This window comes from Tasmannia lanceolata, unplaced genomic scaffold (genome assembly GCF_043159265.1).
Source record: "Tasmannia lanceolata isolate RefF3 unplaced genomic scaffold, GAP_Taslan_0.1 ptg000037l, whole genome shotgun sequence".
NCBI classification, from domain to species: Eukaryota; Viridiplantae; Streptophyta; class Magnoliopsida; order Canellales; family Winteraceae; genus Tasmannia; species Tasmannia lanceolata.
Window position 1 is genome coordinate 57856541 of NW_027518714.1, and position 26139 is coordinate 57882679.

General features: G+C 39.2%; 1 protein-coding gene across 2 annotated transcripts; it reads left to right on the top strand.

Moving 5' to 3' along the window:
• The first annotated feature begins 688 nt into the window (after positions 1–688).
• Positions 689–19178, top strand: LOC143861087 (F-box only protein 6-like). Of its 2 annotated transcripts, none has more exons than XM_077371983.1 (2): positions 689–849; positions 17708–19178. In XM_077371983.1, the coding sequence occupies exons 1-2, from the start codon at positions 758–760 to the stop codon at positions 18954–18956; spliced, it is 1341 nt and encodes a 446-aa protein (XP_077228098.1). In that variant the 5' UTR covers positions 689–757; the 3' UTR covers positions 18957–19178. The 2 variants fall into 2 exon arrangements, with proteins under 2 accessions (XP_077228098.1, XP_077228099.1); XM_077371984.1 differs by lacking the exon at positions 689–849 and adding an exon at positions 2803–2990.
• Positions 19179–26139: the final 6961 nt, after the last annotated feature.

The window sequence follows — 26139 nt, forward strand, 5'->3', positions numbered from 1 at the left end:
TAGAATTTTTTTAATCCCACTCTTGTAATGATTGCTTCTGTGGTGACATGGACTCCTTGTCCCCTCTTTTTCTTTCCTAGGGAATTATGTCCTCTCTCTTCGTCTCTCTTTCTCTCTCTCTTCCCTCTTTCTCCTCCCTTCCCATATTTGGTAATGACTCCCCTAAATTTTGGCAAGAATTTTAGGAATTGTAGGAAAAAGAAAACCTAGCAAATCCCATTGACTTCACTGTTTGAATTAAAAACTCCCTGGGATAAAAAATTTACTGGCAACCAAACATTCTGGTGAAAATTTGTTGTTTTCTGCAATCGGCCACTATTGTACGCTACAAAAATAAAACCGAACCCATGAAACTATCTCGGGTAGAGTCGGGTTTAAATCTAGGGTTTTCTTAGGTAATTTCTTTGAGTAGGGTAGGGTTTTTCAAAACCTGATCCGACCTGAGTTGCAAATCCTAATAGGATTATTTGGAACGACCAACCCTAAAAGGGCAATTTGGGGAAACTAAAAGTTGGCTTCCAGTAAATAGTGTACCTTAATCGAGTAATTGCATCACTGGTCAAGATAACAATTATTACATCGGGCCTGCCGACGTGGAAAAAGTCTAGTGGAGAGTGAAAATGCGGGCACGGTTCGCACGGAGAGAGAAAGACAGAGGAGAGAGAGAGAGAGAAGGGTGAGTGACATGGAGTAGAGAGAGAGAGAGAGAGAGAGAGAGAGGAGGAGGAGGAGGAGGAGGAGGGGAGGGAGGCGGGGCATGGACGGACTGGCCATGTTAAGGCAATTCATACAGATTCAAGAGCTCTGGGAACTCTACGGTTCTTCACCTCTTCATCCCCAAACTCAAAGGTATTATCTCTCTCTCTCTCTCTCTCTCTCTCTCTCTCTCTCTCCTTTTCCTCTGTTCTTCTGATTTTTCCTCTCCTCTTTTATTCCGATCTTTCAGTTACATATCTTCAAGTAATTTTCAGATGGAATTCCATTTACATTACCTGAAATCCTTTTGTTTTCTTCCTCTTTAGGTCCGAATTATGCTCTTTCGTAACAATTTTCTTTGTTTCTGTACCTGAAATCCTCATCGGTAGATGAATTTTGCTTCTTAGGTTTCTAGGTTTTCGTTTTGCTAAAAACTGATTGTTTCATGCTTTGTTTCTCCCTGATCGTGGTGATTCTCGTGGATTTATAGGTTTCGGTTCTAGGTTTTTGTTCCGTACCTCTCTGTGGATTTTTGGAGACTTTTTTTTTTTTTAATTTAATAATGTTTCCATGTTATGTTGCAGAAGAGGAGAGTATGGATGGTTTGGTTGTTGTTTGAATGTAGTTAGCTCTCCTAATTGGAAACTTGTAATTTATGGTAGAGACTGGTGTTCTACATTTGGTTATGAGTTTTCTTTGTTCCGTTTCATGGAAATTTTACGTTACATTTTGGCTGCTCTGTTGCTTAGGTTTGGTTTTTCTTCTGGTTCTGGAAATTTTAGGATTTTGAAGGTGATGGAAAATCTGATAATTTTAGTTTCTCTTATGTATGCTGTAGATTTTTCGTTGTTTTGTTTTCAGCATTTCAGATATTAGGTTTCTCATCCATTTATAGGTTGCATAATAGTTGGAATTTTATCAGTATTCGAGAGTAAGTAGCTCCTGGATGGATTGCATTCGGTTTAGCTTCCACGTCTACAATTGAGAATTTAGGTATTTCCTTTATGATTGGAAGGGTTTTTTTTTTTTTTTTTTTAAAATAAATCCCAGGTGTCAATTCAGCTGTTTCTATGTTAAGGTTTTGGTTCAACAGTTTTAAGTCCTGTCCGTTGTTGGAAAAAGTGCTTTTTTGTCCAGCTCTGTAGATTTTATTGGGCATTTTTGTCAGCAGTTTGACTATTAGGGTTTTTGTCTGATTTCCGAAGGATATCGTGGAGTTGGTGAACATTTGACTAAGCATTTGATTATATTTGCAACATCTTCTTTAGAAATTGTTATAGGAGGATAAAGTTTGAAATATGTACATTTACTATCAAGGATCCAGATAACATTTCAATGATTTACAGGATCCAGATGATATTTCAATGATTTACAGTTTGGTGATTTTCTGCACAATGGTTGTCAAACTATGTTGATTTGGTTTAAAAAGTAATTTATGATTACAAGTCTCTTATTCAGCATTCGATCATGGTTTGGAGATTTTTCATGGGAATCATTATATGAAGAAAAAAGATTTGAAAATTGCTTGTGCCACAATTGTGACATCCGATATTACTCTGATGGCTTGTTGTTCGTATATTTTACAATCAACGGTTTTCGAAATGGCTTATCAGTTCTTTTTAATTAGCTAGACAAAGTTCTTTTACTTTGATTTTATGTTAATGGGTGCTGAATAGGAAGCAATCTGTAGAACAAATAAAATAGACTGTGGCTGTGATTGTTTACGTTGTTTCCTGGAGCACCAGCTATAATTTCTCTAAACATCCTTGTCCTTTGTGGAGTTTCATATTCTGAAACTTTCTTATTTATGAACAGAAGGATTGAGATGTTGGTGTCTATAACATGAATATATTAATACGGAAAAAGAACTGGAGTGGGAACTATGCACGGAGCTTTCACTCATATTAGCATCTTGTATCCTATATCTTCCCAGCACTTCAGATCAGGGTTTTCCTTCTGATTCGTTGATTGCAAAACATTAATATTTTCTACATTTCCTTGCACATTTCATGATCAGCATACCTTTATTGGATGCATCTCTTGTCTTTTTCTTTTCCTTTTTCGGTGTAAGCTAGGATTGGGCAAGATAGTCTACTGGATGCACATCAAGTATCAGTATGGATATACTCATGTTTACAGAGAAAAAAATGGACATATTATGCATTCTTCCCTTCATCTCTCCTTGTCTTAGCTGAGATCAGCCCCATTTCCTATCTACTCTAGCTATCTCTCTTCCTCCTCTTGGAGACCACCCTACTTCAGAACGATGCTAGAGGCCCGGTATCACATCACAGGTACAGATCCATCATATTTCTTTCATTAGCCTACCTATATCAAACCCTTTTAGCCCTTCTACGTACCTAACTATCACTTTAGCTGCTGTAACTAGCCTATTCATTATCCTTCACACTTACCTCACACTCACCCTTACCACTAGCCCACAATCTATTATAGCTTCATTTGGACATAGTTAGATAGTTTCTTTTATAGATTTGATTGTTTAATAGATCTGTTTTTCTTGATTAGTAACCCGATTTCCCTGATTTTTAACTTATTGTATTGAACTTGCTTGGGTAATTTGATTTCTATTGGTGTAATAATTCTAAGACTGAATCTTTGTGAAAACATAGGTGTCATTTGATTACTACTCGCAGTTTATTTTTTATGAAAATGTATGGTGCTGTTTTAACGATGTTAGAACCTATCTACGCTCATAAAGTTCCCATTGAAGAGTTGCGAACATTATGTTTGCACCATGTAGCCTAGTAATACTTACTCTATATTTAGCCGTTAAAAAAACACTTACTCTATTTGGCAACTTTGATCAACTTCTCTCTGAAAAATCTTGTATCTAAAAGACATGAACTCAACTAATCAAGCTTCTATGTACAAAATTCCATCACTTATAATTTGTTTTACTTGGAGAACACGTGGATATCCAAATCTCTTATGTCTACCTGTCTATTATCAAGAGAAATGTGTATCTTTCCCTTGACAGAATTACTAAAAGCTTCATAATGGTCACAATGACCCCTTTTATCAATTCCTTTTTTATCAAATTAGGCTACAAGATGGCAATAATTTTCATGGCCAATGACACCTTTAGAGAACATAATGAGAATTCAATTGAGATTCACATGTATCCTCTGTCCTTTTATACAATACTTCAAGACAAGGATGTGCAAACACGTACACAACACCTCTAGAAAGCTTTAGGTGCGGACAATTCCGAAGAAATTGTACGATATGGGTAGGAGTTCTCGCATATCTCCCTATTACAGGGAAACCTACAAATGTGAGAATGGGGAGAGGAAAAGGAAATCAGACGGGTTGGATTGCTCGTGTGTCCATGGGACAAATCCCATTTGAAACGGATGGTGTGAGTTTGTTAAAATTCAAATGTTCGACAAGCCGTTACATTAGTGGCGCATTAACCATGTTTATCAACCAAGTTTGGTCAGTGGATCTTTCATTGATGTTACTGCAAAAAGTTTATAAGGAGTTATGCCTATGTTTAAAGCGTAGTATTCTAATTGAATGCATGAGATCTATATACAGTTCAAGTAACAAGGAAATTTTGTAAATGCCATGTGTATCAACTATTGGTTATAGTACCCACAATGCCTGTATCAGATTATATTAGTGGTGGCTAAAGGTTTACAAGTTAGGGCATATTTTAAGCGGAGGAAGGCATGATAGTTTGGTTCCCTCAACTGTGGAAAACATCCATGGAGTAGGGATATACCATTTGTCAAATCTGTGAGGTTTCTTAGAGGAGATATACACCCCTCAAGCTAGGGATTTGAGAGCTAGGAAGGTAGAATGTGCCTTTTCATAGGTAATATTTTCAACAAGCTCTTGTCAATATATAGACTGGCTATATCCATAGGAATCATGTGGGTCTTCCCTGCTTTTAATGCCAATCTTCTTGATTGTTGGTCCCTGGCTCCGTGGAAGAAAAAAGGGAGAATCCTGTGGAAGCTAGTCTTGTTAGCAACTATTTGGGTGATATGGAAAGAAAGAAATATCGTGAACACGAAGATTATTTTGCTCTACATATTTTGGGCAAAGTGAGGGTGGCTCCAATTGAGGAGAAGATGAGAGACCACCGCTTAAGATGGTTTGGACCATAGTTATAAATTCCGTTCCGTTCCGTTTTGACCGGAATGGAACGGAATTCCGGTTCCGGGCCGGAATCCGGAACGGAACGGCCCTATACGCTGTTCCGGTTGGAATTCCGATCGTTCCGGCCGGAATTCCGGATGAAACAGCTGGAATGTCTTTACTATTTTATTGTCCATTTACTTAAGATTTACATGTAAATAAGGGAATACCCCTCCATTTGGATCTATTAAAAATAGTTTAAAGACCCAAATCTAAAAGGATAAAAAGTCAACTTTCCAGTTCTAGAACAAAATGCGAAAAAATGGGTCGGGTCAAAATCCTAACTTCTAAACGATGGGGTATTTTTCTAATTTTAAAAATTAATAAAATCTACCATGTCCAAACATTATTAAATCCCAAAAGTCTGGTAAAAAAGTCTCATAATTTGGTCTCTAAAATTTTTTCATCTTCTCAGGCACTGGTCAACGCACTGGTCAGCATGCTAGTCAACCTAGGCATTTCAGTTGATAGTGATTTTCCTTTAAGTAAATGTTGGATCTTCTACATGTTTTGTTCAATTAATTGTTTCTTCTATTTTTCTCACAATTTATGATTTTTTTGGATTTTTTCTCATATTTTTAACTATTAAAAAAAAAATCCCTCGTCGTAGCGGAACGAAAAGTTTCCAACGAAACACCAAACGAAACGGACGAAACATCGAAACATTCCGTTCCAGCAGCCAAAACGAAATGGCGAATGAAATGGAATTTATAACTTAGGTTTGGACATATCCTACGTAGGCCTTTGGATGCTTCGGTGAGAAGAGGCGACTCGTGCCAAATTGATGGAGTAAAAAAAGGTAGGGGCAAACCGAAAACAACTTGGGTAGAAACGGTGAGGAAAGACTTGATAGCTAGGAACATAACAAAGAACATGACCTTGGATAAGATAGAATAGAAGAAAATGATCCACGTAGAAGAACCCAACTTGAACCAGGATTAGAGCCAGATAGATTCCTTTTACCTTCTTCATGAACTTTTTCTAAAGTATTCATTTAGCCGACCCCAACTAGTTTGGGACAAAGGCTTTGTTGAGTTGAGTTGAGTTGAGTTGATCTTTTGGGCGAAGTCTCTCCCTTCTTTCAGGTTCATTTCTACTTTAGACCTATGGTCCCGATGGAGAGATTTGTATCAACGGAGAGACGTTCCTTGCCCTAGATGGATTCCTCGTGACCCAATGATTTATAAATTTTGATGATTCGAGCTTGGGAATCCGGGGTTGGATGGAGTTGGAGGTCTTCTTAGGGGTGAAAGGGGAAGCGTTAAGTGGGCTTTCTCTGGCCTGATTGGGAGAGCAGATTCCAATGAAGCTGAGCTCAGAGGATCAGGCTTGCCGATCATAGTATCCTATCTGCTTTGGTGCTGGAGGGTGACTCTCAATGCGATCAAATGGATGCTCGTGAGTCGCCCTCACCCTCGGAGGTTTACGCATATGGTGTATGAGATCCAGGACCAAGTGGGGAACTCTCCAATTTCCTTTAGGCACATCAGAGGAGCAGCTAACAACGATTCGAATGGGCTTTGCCCGGGCAAGGGTAGCTAGACCTCGCTTGGAGATTTTTTATTTTCTCCCCCACTTGAGATCGAGGATCTTTATTTTCTTCTTTATTTTATCATCTTCTCTTTGGTTCTGATCATCTCGGTCATGCCGGTATTCCCAATTCCCTATTAATAAAATATCCTATCATTCAAATAAATATAGAGGACTGCATTTTGTAGATGATTGTGTGGTCTGTTTACTCTTCCTAGAGCACAACATTGTGGGGTCATTTATTTTTATTTGTTTCATACGTAAGTTCGAACTTTTGATCAAACCTATGACGCAAGGTTTGAGCTACATGCTCTTCTCCAATGGAATCACTGCACGAAAATCATAAAATTCCTACATCATATCTTCAACATCGAGGCATCCATTTTCCCTAACATTTGTAATCTTTCCAAGAAGGGGGGAAGAGACGATGCATTGTCTTCATACCCGAGAATCCTTCACTAACTTGTGTTGGATTTTTTTCTGTGGTCTCTTCAACATTGTGTTGATGAAGTTTAATGTACATGTAGGAATGTTAGAATCTGGTATGAGAATGGAGTATCAAACTTGACAGGCCCTGTAAAATAGGAATTGGTGGTGTGATACTATATTTTAATTATTTAAATTCAAGGAGAATCTCAAAAGAATAATGATCACAGACAACAAGATTATCACACCCTTCGACTGTAGGCTAGGTTATCTACAACCCCATTAGCTGTCCTATAGGTGTGTTTAAAACAAGGAAAATAGCCCTCAGTATAATCAATAATCCTCTCATACGAATCTTTGAGTCTCCAAGGGAAACAACTTCTCAATGATGCCCAACAATTAACATTTGGTGCAAACCCAAGGGTTCGCGGGTTATTCCGGAGAAGTTTTTAGGAGCTTGATGGGTCAATCTTTAAGAAGAGTAGCACAACCAGTCTCGATATCAGATTAAGCATTCGATAAGCAAGCAAATCACGTTAGGGTTTTCACTTATTAGGTAACCATTGAGATAATTTGTCAATAAGTATGAGAGGTCTGGTTATAATTTGAAAAAAAAAGGAAACAATAACACTAGAGCCCAACAAGTCAACTATTAAAGGGGGAGTAATCTCGAGAATAAAGCAAGTGAATAATGTAAAAGGCCAAGGGGTGTTGGGGTAAAAAAATAAGGTCTAAAGGTACAAGAAACAGAAATAAATCAGATCTCACCCCAGGGGAGGCCCGTCTCTCCTCAAATCTTATACGAAGGAGGCCCAAGAGAAGTGGTGGAGAGGCCGGGAAGTCCCGATCAGTCCAGAAAAGCAACAACCAGCAATAGATCGTACCCAAAGTGAAGAAATATCCCTCGTGTGCAGCCCGAACAGTAAGGTCATTGATAAGATCTGTAAACTACAGCAAACTGATGCTGTATTGACAGAAAATCGGTGACATATCCCTATGGCCAGCAAGGTAAACCGCGAAGGAGAGAAGGTGCAAAAATAGAAGAAAAAGGGTGACGGGCGACAATTCCTGGGACTAAACAACAAAGAAGGTAGGGAAGGCGATAGGGAGGGAAAGGATGGTGGGAAAGTGAAGAAAGGAAGGGGGAAGAGAGAGGAGAAGGCAGGAAAAGGAGGGGGGTCGGAGGCAAGACTGGGCAGTTGTGGACTGCTACCTAGTCGTGTGACTGCCTAGAAGAGAAACATTGAGAGATGGAGCGGGGAAAGAGAAGAGAAAGAAGGAGAAAAGAGGAAGAAAGAAAAGGAAAGAAGTGGAGGAAGAAGAAGAGAAGGAGAAAGATGAGAGACCATTCAAAAAAAAAGGGAGAAAGATGAGAAGAGAACAGAGGGAAGAAGAAGATAGGAAAAAGGGGGAAACTCAGCTTTGCGTGGGGAGTTTTCTCCCCTTTTGTGGCAAAGGGAGAAATCTCCCAACTTGCGACTATGCGGCCCGGGGGGAGGAGTGGCTTTCCACGAAAATCTCCAATGTTGGGGTTTCTCCCCCTCTTGGCCCCCTTTTATAAGAAATTCAAGGCTATGTGAGTGAGTGGGCCCAATCCACTTAAGTCATTAACTCTATTGACTTAAGTGATAGGTGGGCCATGTATAACACATAAGTGTGAGACTAAAGGTGCGGTAGTGTGGGCCCTAGGTGACACGGAAGCCTCCCACATTTAGGCTACCAAAATAGAAACAAACTCAAGAATAGGAAGTGTGCACAAAAATAGAAACTAGCCTAGATGTCCAAAATAGAAACTAATCAAAATAGAAAGCCTCCTGAAAATAGCATGTGTTCAAGGGTGGATCACATCAACATTAAAGAGAGTCACCTTCAACAATCAGCTCATTGAGGTTTGCAAGCTCTATATGCAAGATGTCTTTTTTCTAAGCGCTGACTCCTTTATCATGTTAGAATCAATCATACAAATGGGTCCCGTGAATGCCCATCTCACAACATTATCATGCCTGTATAGAGTTCCGCCAATACTTGCAGGACCCAGGTTACCTAAACTAGACTAATCAAAGTTTAGTTTAAGTAAGCAACCTGTTGAAGGAGGGCACTGCCAATGAGAAGGATGGTCCTATATGATATTTCCTACTCGAATTGCATCCCAGACATCTCAAATGGATGTCTCCGTAGCTCTGTTCTAAAAGGCGTCCGCCCAGGCCGCCTAGGCGCTGGGCGCAGAAAAAAAGCACCGCCCAGGCCCTAGGCGTTTAAAAAAGCGGTCTCACCTCTTGGGCATTATTAGGCGGCCGCCCAGGCGATGAGGTGGGACCTGGGCGCTGAGCGTGGGCCTGGGTGGGGCGGGTTTGAAGACTCAGATAAAGATAGAGTCTTGGTCTTAGAGGGAGAGGACAATGATTAATGAAGACTAAAGAAGTGCTTGGATTTTAATCGTTTTTTTATCATGGATTTGTGTTGTATTGTTAAATACTTAAATTATTAAGTACTTTATGCTTAATTTCTTATTATGTTTTTGACTTTTTGTTATTATTTAATGTTTAGTGCTTATGCATAAAATGATTTGGATTGTTATGTATTCAAGTATATATATTTTATATAAAAAATGCAAGATATTATGAAAATATATTAATATCTAAAAAAAATGAAAAACGCCTAAAAACGCTTGGGCGCTGGGAGGTCAGTCAGCCATCCAGCTCCGCCAGCGCTTTTTAGAGCACTGCTCCGTAGCATCACAAAACTCAGTCCACATCATCGCCATTCGTAAGCTATCTCCTAAGATCCTTCTCCCAAACCAAGCATAGTGAGCAGCAGCAAAAGCAATACTTCATAACATCCTACCCCTAGGAGTCCCCGAGGCTGATCATCTTGTTAATATGCTTTTAAAAACTCAAATATTGACAGAATATACAACCATATATCCCTCACAAAACTTCAGTGGATATAAAGATGTGGTCCAGTCACCAGTGTCCCCTTTGACCTACCAAACAAATTGCATCTACTGATTGACAGTTCGCTTATGGTTCCTCTGATGGTCCACTATAAAGATATTATCAAGGCAATCAGTCCACGAAAACACCGGGACCCGAGGAGGTATTGGAATCTGCCACACTCCCCAGGTGGAAATATATCGCCCAGCCATCTTGTCAAGCTGATATAAAAATTATTGGACATCGAAGACTCCACTCGAGCACGTTGTCTATATCCTTCGATTTGGACCCGATTGTTGAATTTAAATAGATTCCAATCTGCACCAAAACTCTGACACAATGCCCATCTCCCTATCATAGAATGCAGGGCAGAATCTAATATCCCACACCACCTTTACATCTTCCCATCTATATGACTGTCTACATCTCATCCCTTATCTAATCCAACGTTGAACAAACCAGGAAATTCCTCCCTCCGCCAGTCCCCACACCAAGGATCCATCTATTTCCGGACCCCCCTACGTGAAATCTGCACTTCCTTTGGAACTCAGTAACATATCTCATGATCTCTCGATGCCATGACTCCACCCACTCAATATGAATCACAAGAGACCCCCGCCCTCTCCCAAAAAAAAAAAAAAAAAAAAAAAACACTTTGCTGCTATTATAGCTCTCCAAAGATGGGATTCTTCTTCTCCAAACCACCATATCCACTTGCCCAACAAGGAAAATTCATCACTCTGAGACTAAGTGAACGTAATGTGTTACTTCCATATAAAAAGATTACTTTTAAACAATGGATCACAGAGCCTATGTCAAATGTAAATATATAGTAGAATTCAGAATAATTAGGAAAGAATAAACTAGAAGTGCCACGCCTGAATATGTCGAGTGTCTGAATCCAGCATCTGTCTGACAAAATTACTTTTCCTTTTCTATAAAATCTATGCAAGGGTGTGGGTTATGTTAGCCCACATCGTGGCTTTTTAGACAGTCGGTTGTTTAATCCATTTACAGATGTCAGATTTGATTATCTATTTAAATGGTGGAAATATGTTGCCACGAGAAAGGTCAAAGGTGCGATGTCAACGGTGTGATACTCGATGTCGATTTTAGTTGGAAGGCATCCCAACTGGAGTTATTAAATAAATTCTAATGGGATATCAAATGGTTATCCAAATCCCTCTTGATGGACTGCTAGTGCTTGGGAATGAAACACGCGTTTGCCTTTGGAATGAGGACTCAAACAAAGATAGATGCTTGCTCATTATGAAAAAAAATCCTAGGATTTTCCGCAAGTTCTTTTTACCAGCCTCCTGTGGTTGAAGATAATTCGTTCAACCTAATCTGCTAGGTGAACATGAGGGCCTGTTCCATTTGAAATTAACTGCCACTATGGATAATATTCATGACATTATCCATTCATTGGGGTTTCTTTTCACCATTTCATCTTGAGGCAAAACGATATTTTGGTCTTTAAAGTGGGGAGTTCTGAATTTTTTTTATTTTTTTTGGTATTTGGGTGCCTTTTCTTTTTTTTGAAGGAAGTTTAATTAATCATTACTGACATACTCATTACACACTCGACTCATAAGATCATTCTCATTAGTATTTATCAACAATTTGCTTGACTGGTACCACTCTGTCTGCTATTTGTAGAAACATAGGCATTATGCAGAAACAGGCCGCAGAGATGTTCGGAGTTCGGACTATTTTCACTGCCAATGGATCAATGAGTTTTAGAGGATATGATGAGGGTTCATGACAATTTCATATGTGTACCTACTATCTATGGAATTATAGAGTACAAACAACAAGAGAAGGGTCGATGAAATGGATATTATCCTATACAACATCTCTAGAAACCCTTTGATATGGCTATTTCTTTGATATTGTGACCAATGTTTAAAGTCTCTGATTTTCGAGATGCGTCAGACAATTCTGATGTGTATCTTTCATTCATATTGGTCAATATGCCTCAGATGCAACAAAAATACTTTGAAAATCAGACAATCAGAATGAATCTTAAACAATGGGCATACATTATAAAAAAATCATGTGTTTTTCTTAGCTTTGACATTAAAACAATTTTTAAATTAATATATCTGAAAAATAAAACAAGATCCAGCAAATATGTGCACAGATCAAGTCCTAAATATTGCCAAAAATTGGGATCTATCATTAAAAAAAAAATTAAACTAAAAAATCTGACAAAAAAATGAGAAGATAAAGAGAGATCTGACAAAAAAACGAAAAGGAAAAGAAGCTCCGATATTATCGGCATTAGTTGCCAAGTTTATCAGGGCCAACATCATCTATAGATATGGAGTCCCGCACGAGTTGATATCAGACAACGATTCTCACTTCAAGAAAGAGGTAGCATCGCTGTGTGAAGAATTCAGAATCAAGCACCATAAGTCGTCTCCGTACCGGCCTCAGACTAATGGTGTTGTTGAAGCAGCTAACAAGAATATCAAGACTGTTCTTCGAAAAATGACTCGATCCTACAAGGATTGGTCTCTATCACACACACACACAGATATATATATATATATATATATATATATATATATATATATATATATAGAGAGAGAGAGAGAGAGAGAGAGAGAGAGAGATCACATACCTGCATAGATGTAGTTTAAACACTCCCAGAAAATATATCTACATGTCTTCAACAAGAACGACTAAGTGCTTGTCAAAAAGAAAGAAGAAGAAAAAATGCATAAACAGAAACAATCAAGCATGTACCCCCAAGCACAAAAGTCCTCAAATGTGGGATTCTGCTGCTTCGGTCCATCTATCAAAATGTTCAATCCAAGTTTTTGATGTTAATCCTTAGAAGTGGCCCTGAGCCGATGGAAAAATTGATCTAGGAAGTAGCAGTGAGGATATATCAAATCATCGTCGTGGTCACTATGAGATGTGAGCAGCTTGACCTACGTCTCTGTACTCTAAAGCAGGTGTCCAGCCACGGCAGTAATTGAAAGGAATGAGTATTGGACCGCAGGTCTGTCTCATCAGGTACAAAAATAGACGCATCGAGTGGCAAAGGATGTTTCAAAGGTACGGGACATGATTATAATTTTGGAGGAGATGCAAGGAGTTTTGGAACTTCTGTGGGAGAGAACTAGGAAGAAATCCGGGGCTAAGAAGCGAAAGGTAATTTCCAAAATTTACAAGGTATTAAAAATCTAAGAGATAAAACATGGGCATTGAAATACACCCACATATACCAAAGGGAGGAAGAGGAAAAAGGTGGAGAAAAGGGGTAATATGTTTCTTTCCGAGGAAGTTGCAGAAGACGTCTTACAATACTACAGAAAAAACTTAGGGAAGGCCTAATTCACAACAGTCTATAAGGGGGAAGAAGAGGGACCAATCCAATGATGATGCACCGGAAAGAATTAGTAAGGAAAGGGAAAAGGGGAAAGGTGAGGACGGGGATGCCAGAACCACGGATTGTTTTGACTGAGGAAAAGATGACTTATCTAGCAAAGAGGCTGACCTGCAGTGTCAGTCAAGGTGGAAGTTCTTTGTAATCCAGAGAACCAGAAAGTGGTGAATTTACATGCCACTTCAATTAGGTCTATTCCATGGGTAGCAAGATGGACGATCTGTTTAGAAAGCCCATCAGGACATAACGACATACTGAACAGTTCTTCCTAAGAAATTCTAACTCTCTGCTCATTTGGTAAAGAATCAACAAAAGGCAGGTGTCACAAGTGCCACAGTTGTTGGAATTGATTTGAAGGGAAGGGTGATCAGATGTGGAAAATCCTAGGTCCAATTGACAATAGAGAACATACAAGTAAAAAATGGAAATAATTGGCATGCTTAGAGGGAAGAGGAAAAGAGAACTAAAGAATTTGACTTCGGAGATTAATTATTACAGGAGAAAGAGTTAGATCAATGAGAGGATGGTTTCTGAAGTGTAGGGGAATACCTCTACTAGTTACTTATGAAGATATTAACCTGGAATATTAGCGGGCTCAGACTAGGGCAGAAGAAAATGGTGATTAAGAAAATTATTCATAGAATTAAAATGGATATTATGATTGTGTCAATGTCAAAAGGGGGTCATGTTGATGAGAAATAATTATATTTGGGATAGAAATAATTAGATTTGAAGTTGACAGGTGTATATTTGGAAAAATAACGGAGCTTTCGATGATTAAAAGTATTGGGAAGTTGGAGGAATTGCGACAATTTTCAGAGGAAAGGTTGGGGAGGGGGAAAAAAATCTAAGAATCAAACTGAAAAATTTCTAAGACGGAGGATTTAGTTCGAGGCGCAGACCAAGGGCTCCTTGGTTAAAGGGAGGAGGAAAAAAAAAATGCCCTTTTTGCATCAATTAGTAAATGCAGGGAGACTAAACTCCATTCATTGTCTCAAGGAGGTTCAAAGATTCATTGGGGAACAATCAGAAATCGAAACAGTCATCTAAAGGTTATTGGAAAAATCATTCCAGAGGAGAGATTGGAAATTTCATCTTGATGTATCTTTAAAACAATGGACAGTGAGAAGGCACGTTGTTGGATGAAGATTTGGACAAGGAGTTCTGAAAAATATATTTAGTGTGTAAATAGACAAGGCTCTTGTTTGGATTGTTTCACTATGGATTTACCAAGACTTCTTGGATTCTATTAAGGACGAGAAGTGGAAGTCTTCAGTGAATTTCATGAAAAAAGGTTGTATCAGCAAGGAAATGGATACTACTTTCATTTCCCTTATCCCTAAGAATTGAGGTGCTGTAGAGGTAAAGGACTTTAGATTTATTCCATTAAAGGACTCATTTTCAGCTGCTATCTGTTGCAGAGGATTTTTTGAGTCCTGTTTTGTTGTTTTTCCTGGATTTATGGGACACTTTATCCTGTTATTATTATTATTTTTATTGTCATCATCATCATTATGTCAAAGTATAAAAGATTAAGTAATGCCTTCTCCAACAGCTTAAGCTTTTGGAGTCATTGGTAGTTTTCACATGGTATCAGAGCAAAGGTCCTGAGTTCAAAACTCCTTGAGATTAAAATCCACATGTAAAGGCCAACCTAAAAGAGGGGCCACATGTGCCACTTGCAGGCCAACCCTAAAAAGAGGGGCCACACGTGAGGGGGGGTGTTAAAGTATAAAAGATTAAATAACGCCTTCTCCAACAGCTTAAGCTTTTGGAGTCATTGGTAGTTTTCACAATTATTATTATCATTATCATTGTTATTTCTCTTTGAGTAATAAAGGTTTGTCATCACTCGCAAAAGAAAAGGAGAGTAGGATTGCAGTTCACAAGCTGGAGTGTGGGATTCAACTCTCAGCTTTGTAAGATGCTCATCACTGGATGCCAGCGTTAAGCATTCACCTTGCTTTAACTCTCTTAGATTTGGCACCAATAGCATTAAAGTTTAGCATATGGCTACTGCAACAAGTATACTTGAGGATATGTGGCTGTGTGTCACATGCAATGACTTGTCATCACATGTTAACAATATATTGTGATAAACCATTCCAAAAAAAAAAAACAATATATTGTAATAATTTGCACTGTTCAGCCTGTGATTTTTTTCTGTAAAAAACATATGCTGACAATAATGTATGACAAAAAAGTTATTTCTTTTTAAATATGGTGGCAAGACTACTGTTGTTTTGGGACATAGTTTTTGGCTTTGTTGTGCTTAATTGTGTTTTCTTTACCAAAATTACTTGAAGATGTATTTTTTCTAACCATTGATGAGTCTCTGAGCTTTTCTTTTTCGTTCCCTGGGTTCCTTCCCTTTGTGTAATGCTGTCTCTCATTGGGCCAGAACTGTGTTTGATTTACTCTTCCTGTTTCAGTAATGCAGCCCATATTTTAAAAGAGCCGTAAAATCATTCAAAAAAAAAATTGTTTTGCGACATAGTTTTTGGCTTTGTTATGCTTAATTGTGTTTTTTTTCTACCAAAATTACTTGAATCTTTTTTCTAACCATTGATGTGTCTCTGAGCTTTTATTTTTCATACCAAGGTTCCTTCCCTTTGTGTAAAGTTGTCACTCACTGGGCCAGAACTGTGTTTGATTTACTCTTCCTGTTTCAGTAATGCAGCCCATATTTTAAAAGAGCCGTAAAATCATTCCAAAAAAAAAAAAAAAAAAAAAAAAAGAAAAAATGCAGCCCATAGTATTGTGTTCCCCAAATGTAAAAGCTATGTAGCTATTTTTTTTGGGTGCAGTATCGAAACTGTTTGGGACAAAGGCTTAGTTGAGTTGAGTTGAGTATCTAAACTGTTCTTGGATTCTAGTCTTCTTAAGTGGAAAGCATCACTGTTTCAAGCTTCTTAACTGTAGCATCGTCCTATACTTTCCTTATAGTGAACATTGGCTTCAATATTAAGGTTTCAGTATCCTTGTATTTTACTACCAAAACACCCTCTCTTTCAAAATACCAAGTCCCTTTACTTGAAACCCTGCTCAAGATGAATAAATCCCAAGACTTGCTTTGCTTACACAACTATCCTGCCATTGCCATTGGATTGATAGCTAATCTTGTTAATGGTGAGATTTGACTGACATCTGAGCGCCATGTGAGATCAAGAAAGCGGACTTTGTGGTTGATTGTAATTAACTACAAATTTTGAACAACACAGACTCAGGTCCTTTTTTTTTTTTGAATGGTAACAAGAAAGCGCCACTTCAGCTTACTTCAGGTGTTATCGGTCGATATATTATTTAAAGTAAATAACTTGGACATAGTTTTCCCCCTTTTGACTTGTAATTTGTTACGGAGCTTAATCCCATATCTTTAACGACAATTTTTAGTGCAGTGTCTTGTATTCTATTCATTCCATCAGTATCAGTTCTTCCATCGCTCAAGGTGTTTCACCGCTGATAACCAGGTCAAAGATCTTGGAACATATCCATGTCTAATTATTTAGCTTTTATGTGTTGATTCACTCCAAGCACTAGATAGATTTCTTTTATTCATCATGTTATTTATGCCCAAGTTTATTGTGGCATATTGAAACTCAATAACCCTTCTTCCAAATCTCTATGGAGAATCTTCTCTAATGTGTCAAAGAAATGTTGTTTGGATGCTGGATACTGATAGGCACGTGACATTGTACAAGCAATGTTAATGAAAAATGAATTAGTATTAGTATTTCTTGTAGACTTGTGAAGAGATGAAGGTTCAGAAACCTGACTTGCCACAGCTAGTCACAATAGAAAAGGAGGATGAAACCATGAGATAAGGTTTACAGAATGGAAGTGAAGAATTTCATATTTATGGAATTTCAGGCTGAAAAGCTTCTGTTGCATGGGATGTATAACGATTTTTATTTTTATTTTGAATGGCTTTTTAAAAAAAATTTAATTACTGCTCTTCTCTTCTGTTTGACTGAACAGATTTCTGAAACATGATTTGTGGTAGGTTGAATGATTTCGGGTCCAAGTGACAGAAAGGAGCAAGTATTTGACAATCTTGTTGGTCAGATTAGGGCGACGTTCATGTATACTAAGTAGATAATTTGGTATTTTGCCATGGATGTGCTTTTTGTATCGAAAAGCATTAGAATATTACTTGAAAGCGAAATCCGTATATTCCCACCTTTTCCTACCATACATTGTGTCCAGGTTGCATAGATTTCAGCAAGCTATTTGTAATATGTGCATATATGTTTTTCTTCTCTTTTGCTTTTCTCCTTTCACGGCATAACCTTTATTTAGTGAATTAAATAATTTATTCTCATTTCTTAAATTTCATGACAGCATGGTTTGTCAAGTACAATTTAGTGCTGAAATTTAAAGAGGTGCTGGATGATATATGGGTAGCAATAGATGTTACTATACTACAATTTGCCTCTCTCATTTGTTTCTAGGCCACCTGCTTTTATTGTTTTCTTGTGAATCATTTATGAAATTTCTCTGATGATCTGGAAAACAAGTTGACTTTATTATTCAGCTAATTGCAGCTTGTTCTCCTGCACAGATGGTGTTTTCTCGACCTTGATAACAGCTCTGTTGATGATGGTTACTACAGTCTTAAAATGAGGGGAGGAAAGTCTAGCAGTTTAAAGATGGTGGAAGCTATCAAGTCTCCACCTACGAAGAAATCTCGACGAGAAAGGAACCGTGATAAATTGCCTTCCACTGCTAGTTCAACGGAGATAATGGAACAGCATATCTGGAAAGAATTCCCTGAGGATCTTTTTGAAGCTGTTATTGCAAGACTCCCCATTGCCACGTTCTTTCGCTTTCGATCAGTTTGCAGGAAATGGAATTCCTTGCTGGCATCACAAAGTTTCTCTCAACACTGTGCCAAAGTCCCACAAGTCTACCCTTGGTTCTACACCATTTCCCACGAAGATGTCAACAATGGAGCCATGTATGACCCTTCCCTAAAAAAATGGCACCACCCCACCATCCCTTCACTTCCCACAAAGATGATCATTCTCCCTGTGGCCTCGGCAGGAGGTCTTGTCTGTTTCCTGGATATCGGTCATCGTAACTTTTATGTCTGCAACCCACTGACTCTGTCTCTTAGAGAACTCCCACCAAGGTCAGTTCGGATCTGGTCTCGTGTGGCCGTGGGGATGACTCTCAATGGAAATTCAACTACCAATGGCTACAAAATCCTATGGTTAGGATGTAACGGGGATCATGAGGTTTACGACTCAGTAAAGAACACTTGGACCCGTCCAGGAATCATACCACCTAGCATCACACTACCACTCTCCTTGAACTTTCGCTCCCAGGCCGTGTCCATTGACAACACACTGTACTTCATGCGTGGTGACCCAGATGGCATCTTGTCTTATGACATGGCTAGTGGTGTTTGGAAGGAGTTTTCCATCCCACCACCGCCACATTTGACGGACCACACCCTTGCGGAGTCCGATGGACGGATCATGCTAGTGGGATTATTGACTAAGAATGCGGCTACATGTGTTTGCATATGGGAGCTGCAAAAGATGACGCTTTTGTGGAAGGAGGTTGACAGAATGCCAAACATATGGTGCTTAGAGTTTTATGGGAAGCACATGCGAATGACATGCTTGGGTAACAGGGGGTTGCTCATGCTGTCCTTGAGATCAAGGCAGATGAACCGTCTGGTTACGTACGAGGTGTCGAGCAAGGAATGGTCCAAAGTATCAGCATGCATGGTCCCACGCGGGAGAAAGCGCCAGTGGATCGCTTGTGGTACATCGTTCCACCCATGTGCCACCGCCGTGGCCTGACCTGCCCATTCTGGTGCAGGCGAAAGGTATGGGTTTTACCTTTCTTGATCCATTGTTTTCTGCATTCCTGTTGCTGAAATGTTTTGTCTGTATGATCACATTATTGATGATGGTGATGTCTATGGTGACGATCTCTTCTTAGATCATCGTTGAACAAACACATGACATTATTCTCCTAGTTGGTTTGCAGAAGACAAGATCAGTAGTAGTTTCTCTTTTATTTGTCTGAGATAGTCATATTATTTCTCATGCAATTTCATCTGTGCTTGAGACTGGATGTGGTCGAATTAGCTTCGACCAGTCCAGTCTATGGGTGGAGTAGTAATATGATCATGGGCATGGGGTTGCGAGAGGCAACTCAGGTCAATTTTTGGGAATTTTGGTTGAGCTTTTACATTAAAATCGGGTCGGGCTTGGATTGAATACAATTCATTTTTTAGCAAAACCTCAACCCGACCGAACCCAAATTGCACTCGTAGGGCTTGCATAACAGGTTTTAGTGATTCAGTCGAAGGGCATTTCGAGGCTTTGAATCCTCATAACTTGTCTGTCTAATAAAGCTCATGAAAAGATTAACTGCAAATGTTGATCAACGGCGCAGCAGGCAGCAGCCAAATTAGCTTAAGCTATGGTTAATGAAATGGAAACCTTGATGCCACGCTGTAATTTTATAACCATTTCGAAAAAGAAAAAAAATCATGATGCCACACTGGTTGAAAAGGCAAGTGAGGGATCAATGATGAAGGATAGGATCTGATCCCCGAGCACAATTATTCAGCGTTCATTTGTGCCATATACATGTTTCTGGAGATGATTAATTATCTGGTTGTGGAGATGATTGTTCTGTTCTGTTTTGAGACACGAACTTTGGGACTTTGGGAATTCGATTTTGATGAGCTTATTTTGATTATTCCGAGTAGGAGTGGACATGGTTCGGTTCGGTTTTGGGGTATACCGAGAACCGAACCATATGCAATCGGTTCCCAGAATTTGGAACCAGAACCGAACCATATATCTTTGGAACCGAACTGAACTCGATCGGTTCGGTTCTGGGTTTACCCAACCTTTATTTTATAATTTTTTTCCACATAACAATTGAGATTTTATTTGTTTTTAATAACTTACGATTAAAACTTTAAAAGGCCAAGCAAAACGTTAAAGGGGGGGTGAATTTATCCTCAAGCAGTAAGTGTAAAGTCTAAAGCATTTTTTCTCACGGAAACCGTATTGGGGGGTATGATCATACTCGGTTCCAGGATCCCAAACCCAGAACCGAACCGCATTCTCATGGTTCTAAGAACCCAGAACCGGAACCGAACCAAATAGGGCTAGTTCAGTTCGGTTCTTGGGGTTGAAACGGAACCATGTACACCCCTAATTCCGAGGCATAGAAACTCCATGCTTTACTAAAATGATACAAGCCTGTCCATACCCCAAAATGAAAGGGGTGAGTAGTTCTTGCCCTCGGGTCAGGTGCTAAGAGCACACACTGAACTGTCTGTGTGACTGAGAACCCTGACAGCGCAGGCTCAATGATCAAAAAGTTCATATCAGTGTGGTGGGATGCTTTAGGAGTTGGATGCATCAATACTCGAGATTGTTCTGAAAATACTTAATAAGGCTCTCGAACTTGGTCAAGGAGACTTAAAAAACTATACTCGAGGGAATCCTAGATCTCTTAAAGCGGATTCATACAATAATAGTATCGGTCATTATTCTTGCTGGTCTTCGGTTGATTCGGTGGGTTCCACCTATAATGGATCCTGACTGTCCGTTTGATGGGCCTCGCTTTGATAGGCCTATATGTAGGTTTTGACCATCAATGTTCAATGGTGAAATACTCAATGATTGGTCGGTTCATATTGGTCCAAGCATGGGTGCACCCCCACTATTTTTTAACTAATGCACTGAGAACCTATGAGTTCCAGGGCTCTTATGATACCACCAAAATCGGCCCAGTATTAGCAAACAAGATTATCTTAATTTCATCTTATTTTCAAATTAACATATTTAAATTCAGATGAAGTCTAAAGTGAAGGGAGCCCTTGCAAAAAAGAGGTGAAAGGGCTCCCCCATTGGCTGCACATCACCACCATGTTTGACTTTTGAGCCAAAGGGAGAACCCTTTCACCTATTTTTTGCAAGGCCTCCCTTCACTTTAGAATTCCTCTTAAATTCAATACCATTTTCATGCAATATTATATTATATTCAAATCATTTTTGGGTTTTTTGCAAAAGAAAAAACACAAGTTTTCTACTCTGCCTTATTCTAGTTTGAAAGAATTGTCAACTGGTGACAGAAAAATAACAAAATAGTGAATGGGTGACACCCTTTTGAAAACTTGTGAACCGAGGTCGAAACACCTTTTTCTGACATGGCCTTTTACCCAAATACCCCTCATGGCAAAAAGAACACGTTATAGTAGATTTTTCTCTCTCTTACTTTTCACCTACCAAAATTTACAGCCAACCTCTTGCAAATTTCTCCATTAACGCCTGAAACCCACGAAGTGTAAGTGAAGGTTAGTACCTTATCTTCTCTCTTAGGATTAGTGCTTCCATTAATGCGTTTGAACCCTGTGTTTAGTGTGTGATAATAACCCTGTCTGTATTGTGTGTGATAACGCTATCTTTATTGTGAATGATAACCCTATCTTATAACCCTTTTAAAATAGTGACTTAGGGCTTGTGCTTCTATTATCTCTGAAACTGTTCTTATAGAGTTGGTACCCTACTAATAAAGTTGGTATTAGTGTTTGATAACCCGAATATAGATGGTTTATGTAAACTCTTTTGTACATGAATCACAATTTTTTGCACTTGATAATCCCTTATTTGTTGTTGGTAAGTCCCATATATTTACCTGATAAACTTGTTTTGACACTTGATACACCTCGGAGAGGCTTGGTATCCCCATTGGAGGGGGTTGAAAAGCCCTTGTACATTCTTGGTAATTCCCCTTTTACTAAAAAAAAAAAAACTTATAGTAGAAATTTCTCTCTTACTTTTCACCTACCAAAAATGACCGCCAACCTCTTCCAGATTTCTCCATTAACGCCTGAAACTGACGAAGGGTGATTAAAGGTGAGTAGCTTATCTACTCTCTTGGGATTTGTGGTTGTATTAATGTGTTTGAACCATGTCATTATTGTGGGTAATAACCCTGTATTTATTTTGCTTGATAACCCTGTCTTATAACCCTTTCAAAATGGTTAGTTAGGGCTTCTGCTTCAAGTATCTCTGTAATCCTGCTTTATAACCCATTTATTTACCAGATAAACACTCGGTACACCCCCAGAGAGGCTTGGTAACCCCCTTGGAGAGTGTTGAAAAGCCCTTGTACATTGTTGGTAACTCCCCTTCTATGTACTTGGTAATCCCTTTAGAAACTTGAAAACCCTCTTGTGTAGAGAGTTGAAAACCCCTAATTTGCAACTTGATTACCCTTTACAGAAGCCTCCGTACGGACTTGAATCCCCCATTAGGTAGCTGATAATCTCTTAGAACACCTTGTGGACTGACTTTCAAACCCCCATTGAGGTAGTAAAACCCCCTTTAGAGTCCATAACCCCACTTATGAACTTGGTAACCCATTGTGTACACTTGAATACCCCTCAAGAAGATATGAAGATCCCCTTTTAGCAACAACTCTGTTTAGAACCCCTATTTAGAATTTTATAAAAATGTCTGAAACAATGGTTTCTCTTCTTTTACACTATGATGGAGATTTGAAGGATGATGTTTCTTGGGAATACGTAGGAGGGAAGAAGACATTGTTATCTGTCAGCCGCGGAATCAATTTCGACGAATTTGAAGCAGCAATCCGAAGAAGGATTGGTGTTATAGAAAGGCAGGTTTTACTATTGATAAAATGTCGATATGTTGTGGATCCATATATAGTCACTTTAATCGACGTCGATGATGATGATGTCCTCCAAACAATGTTAAGGATGTTTGACAGATACATGTTCAATTCTGTGATGATATACATAACTAAGAGCATAAATGACAAATGTATTAATTCCTTGAATTCGTCAAAGCTTCCCCCAAACAAACTCTGCACTAGGAGACCCTCTCTTAATCGTAGCATTCCTTCTACTTCGATTCCGCCCCAAAAACATCTTCGTTTTGAAGTGGACTTGCAAAAACACTACGAAAGTGAATTTGATGGGAAATATGTAAGTGGAGAGATCAGAGGTGCTCCAGCAGAACCTGTCATAAGGTATTGTAGTTCTTTGGCAATGTTTGAATACTTCCATATTTCAATTTATAATTCATATGGATCCAACTTGATTATATATTGCCGAACTATGCAGATCTGAAATTGACTTAAATGAAACATTGGCAAGTGATTTGTATGGCAACCATGTTAGTGGAGGTATCGATGACTTCCAAAATGTTGGAGATCTTGAAGTGGACTTCAGTAATGTTTTTTAAAACGGTTTCTGTGTGAGGGGTTTAGATTTAGAAGAAGAAAGAAATGATGATGATAATGACGATGGTAGTGATGATGATGATGAGGAGGAGGATGATGACAACGATTATGAAAATATCGGTGTTAGTCCATGCGCTCAGCCTTTCAGTGCGGATTCTCCTATCAGAGGGGGTTCTCCTATCAGAGAGGGATCTCAACCGGTTCCGACTGACAGTAGTCGGCCAATGAAAGCAGATGGGATGTTTGTTGGGGCCCATGATGTAGATACTAATAATCTTCAGTTTGAGCAATTAACGGTTGGGGCAATATTTTCTAATATGCAACACTTCAAAAAGGTTGTCAAAGAGTACGCTATTCGGCAGAGATTTATGTTCGTGAGGTCAAAGTCAACACCGAAGAAGTATGCCGTTCGATGCAAGGTAGAGGGTTGCAAATGGCGTATAACGGGTACTAATCATATGACATGTGTGTTAGTGAAGTCGTTTGTCCCCGACCATACGTGTAGAACTAAATTAAGGGGCAATGATCACCCTCTTGTCACAACAGCTTGGGTTGCTACATGTTTACGCTTATTTGCTTGCCCAGATGATGTGAGGACGAGGATCATACGAGAATATATCAAGATGCATTGGGGTATAATTATAAGCTATTGGAAAGCGTACAACGCGATAAACATCATACTTGAGATTAAGTGTGGGAATGTGGAGGACTCTTATCGAATATTGCCTGCACTTACAGTTCAGATGATGAGAAGAAATCCCGGCAGCTATATGCGTGTTTTCAGAGCCAGAGATTTACGACCTAGGGGAGATGATAGATTTGTTCGCTTATTTTGGACATTTGGTCCCAGCATACGGTCTTTTCATCGAACACTCAGGCCTATAATTTTGGTTGATGGGACACATCTGCGAGGGAAGTATCTAGGAATCTTATTGATTGCAATCGGGGTCGATGGTAACAACGGTTTGTATCCATTAGCATTTGGGGTTGTTGAGACGGAGAACGAAGATAGTTGGAGGTGGTTTTTATGTTGCTGAGGCAGTACGTATTGACAGCAGAGATGAACATATTCACCATATGCTCCGATCGACAGAAGGGGTTGTTGCAGGCAGTGCCTAATATATTTCCCAATTCTCATCATAGTTATTGCATGCGTTTCAATCCTGTCCTGAAGGATGCAAGAAGATTGCTGATTGCATCATTGGTAGAGCACACTAGACATCAGACTCCAGACTTCATTCAAAAGCGTCAGAAATTGGGTCATAGTTGGCAAACAAAGTTGAATAATTACGCAGAAGAACGTGTAACATTAGCGAGGGAAGAGAGCCGCCAGTATACAGCTCATCGAGTTGGGGTTCATGAATATGAAGTACGGTCGCTTGAACATACAGATGGCGTAAACTTGGAACTTCGCACGTGCAGTTGGCGTGCATTCCAAACATTTGGACTCCCGTGTGGACATGCCATGACAGCCATTGGCATCACAGATTTTAATGCATATGATAATATTACCGCCGATTGCAAAGCGACCACCGGGAAGGCCGCGTACGAGAAGAACTGCTCGCGAATTGAAAGGTGGATTACATTACAAATGCACCCAATGTCAACAACTTGGCCACAATAGAAGAAGTTGCAAAGAACCACCCGTTGTAAGACAACAAGTTGACCAAACTGCTATTGGGCCTTCTGCACCCATACTCAGTAGGTCGGGCGTACCTTGTCAAGCTCCCTTCTTTGTGTAAGGGTGTAATTGAATTTTTTGAATGTTCTCAGATATTGTGATGACTTTTTTTTGTTATTTTGTAAAGAATGGTTGTAATTGGAACATCAATACATAAATAATTTTTTTGGATATAGATATGCTATTTGTTCTCGCTCTCCTACATCTAAACCATGAAAAGGGACTTATCAACAGTCAGAATTGGATTACCAGCACAAACAATAGGATTATCAACCAATTCCCTAAGATGATAAAGCTACTTGATGTTGGAATTCAGGTTATCAACTCCCTCCAAATAGGTCATCAACCAATCGGAAGTGAGGTTATCAACATACAAAATGGGATCATCTACCCATTCCCTTAGTTGATAAAGCTACTGGAATTCAAAATCCAGGTTATCGACTCCCCCAAAATAGGTCATCAACCAATCAGAAGTGAGGTTATCAACACATAAAATTGGATCATCAACCCATTCCCTTGGTTGATAAAGCTACTGGAATTCAAAATCCAGGTTATCGACTCCCCCAAAATAGGTCATCAACCAATCGGAAGTGAGGTTATCAACACACAAAATTGGATCATCAACCCATTCCCTTGGTTGATAAAGCTACTGGAATTCAAAATCCAGGTTATCGACTCCCCCAAAATAGGTCATCAACCAATCGGAAGTGAGGTTATCAACACACAAAATTGGATCATCAACCAATTCCCTTGGTTGATAAAGCTACTGGAATTCAAAATCCAGGTTATCGACTCCCTCAAAACGAGGTTACCAACGTTCGAAAGTAGGTGATCGACCGAAAAAAAGGTTACCAACCCTTTTCCAGGGGAGTAAAGCTGCTGGAATTGAAATTTAGTCTTACTAACCTCCCATTGTTTTGGGTGATTGACCTTGGAAAGTGGGTTACCAACCCAAAAAAGGGTCACCAACCATTTTCCAGGGGAGATAAAAGGTTCTGGAATCAAAATTTAGGCTTACCAACGTCCTATTTTTTTGGGTGATTGACCTTGGAAAGTGGGTTATCAAT

Bases quoted from the DNA above. Each gene is read 5' to 3' on its own strand.
- LOC143861087 (XM_077371983.1), top strand. From the start codon at position 758: ATGGACGGACTGGCCATGTTAAGGCAATTCATACAGATTCAAGAGCTC. The intron at 850-17,707 runs GTATTATCTCTC...TCTCCTGCACAG, and splicing joins CTTCATCCCCAAACTCAAAG to ATGGTGTTTTCTCGACCTTG.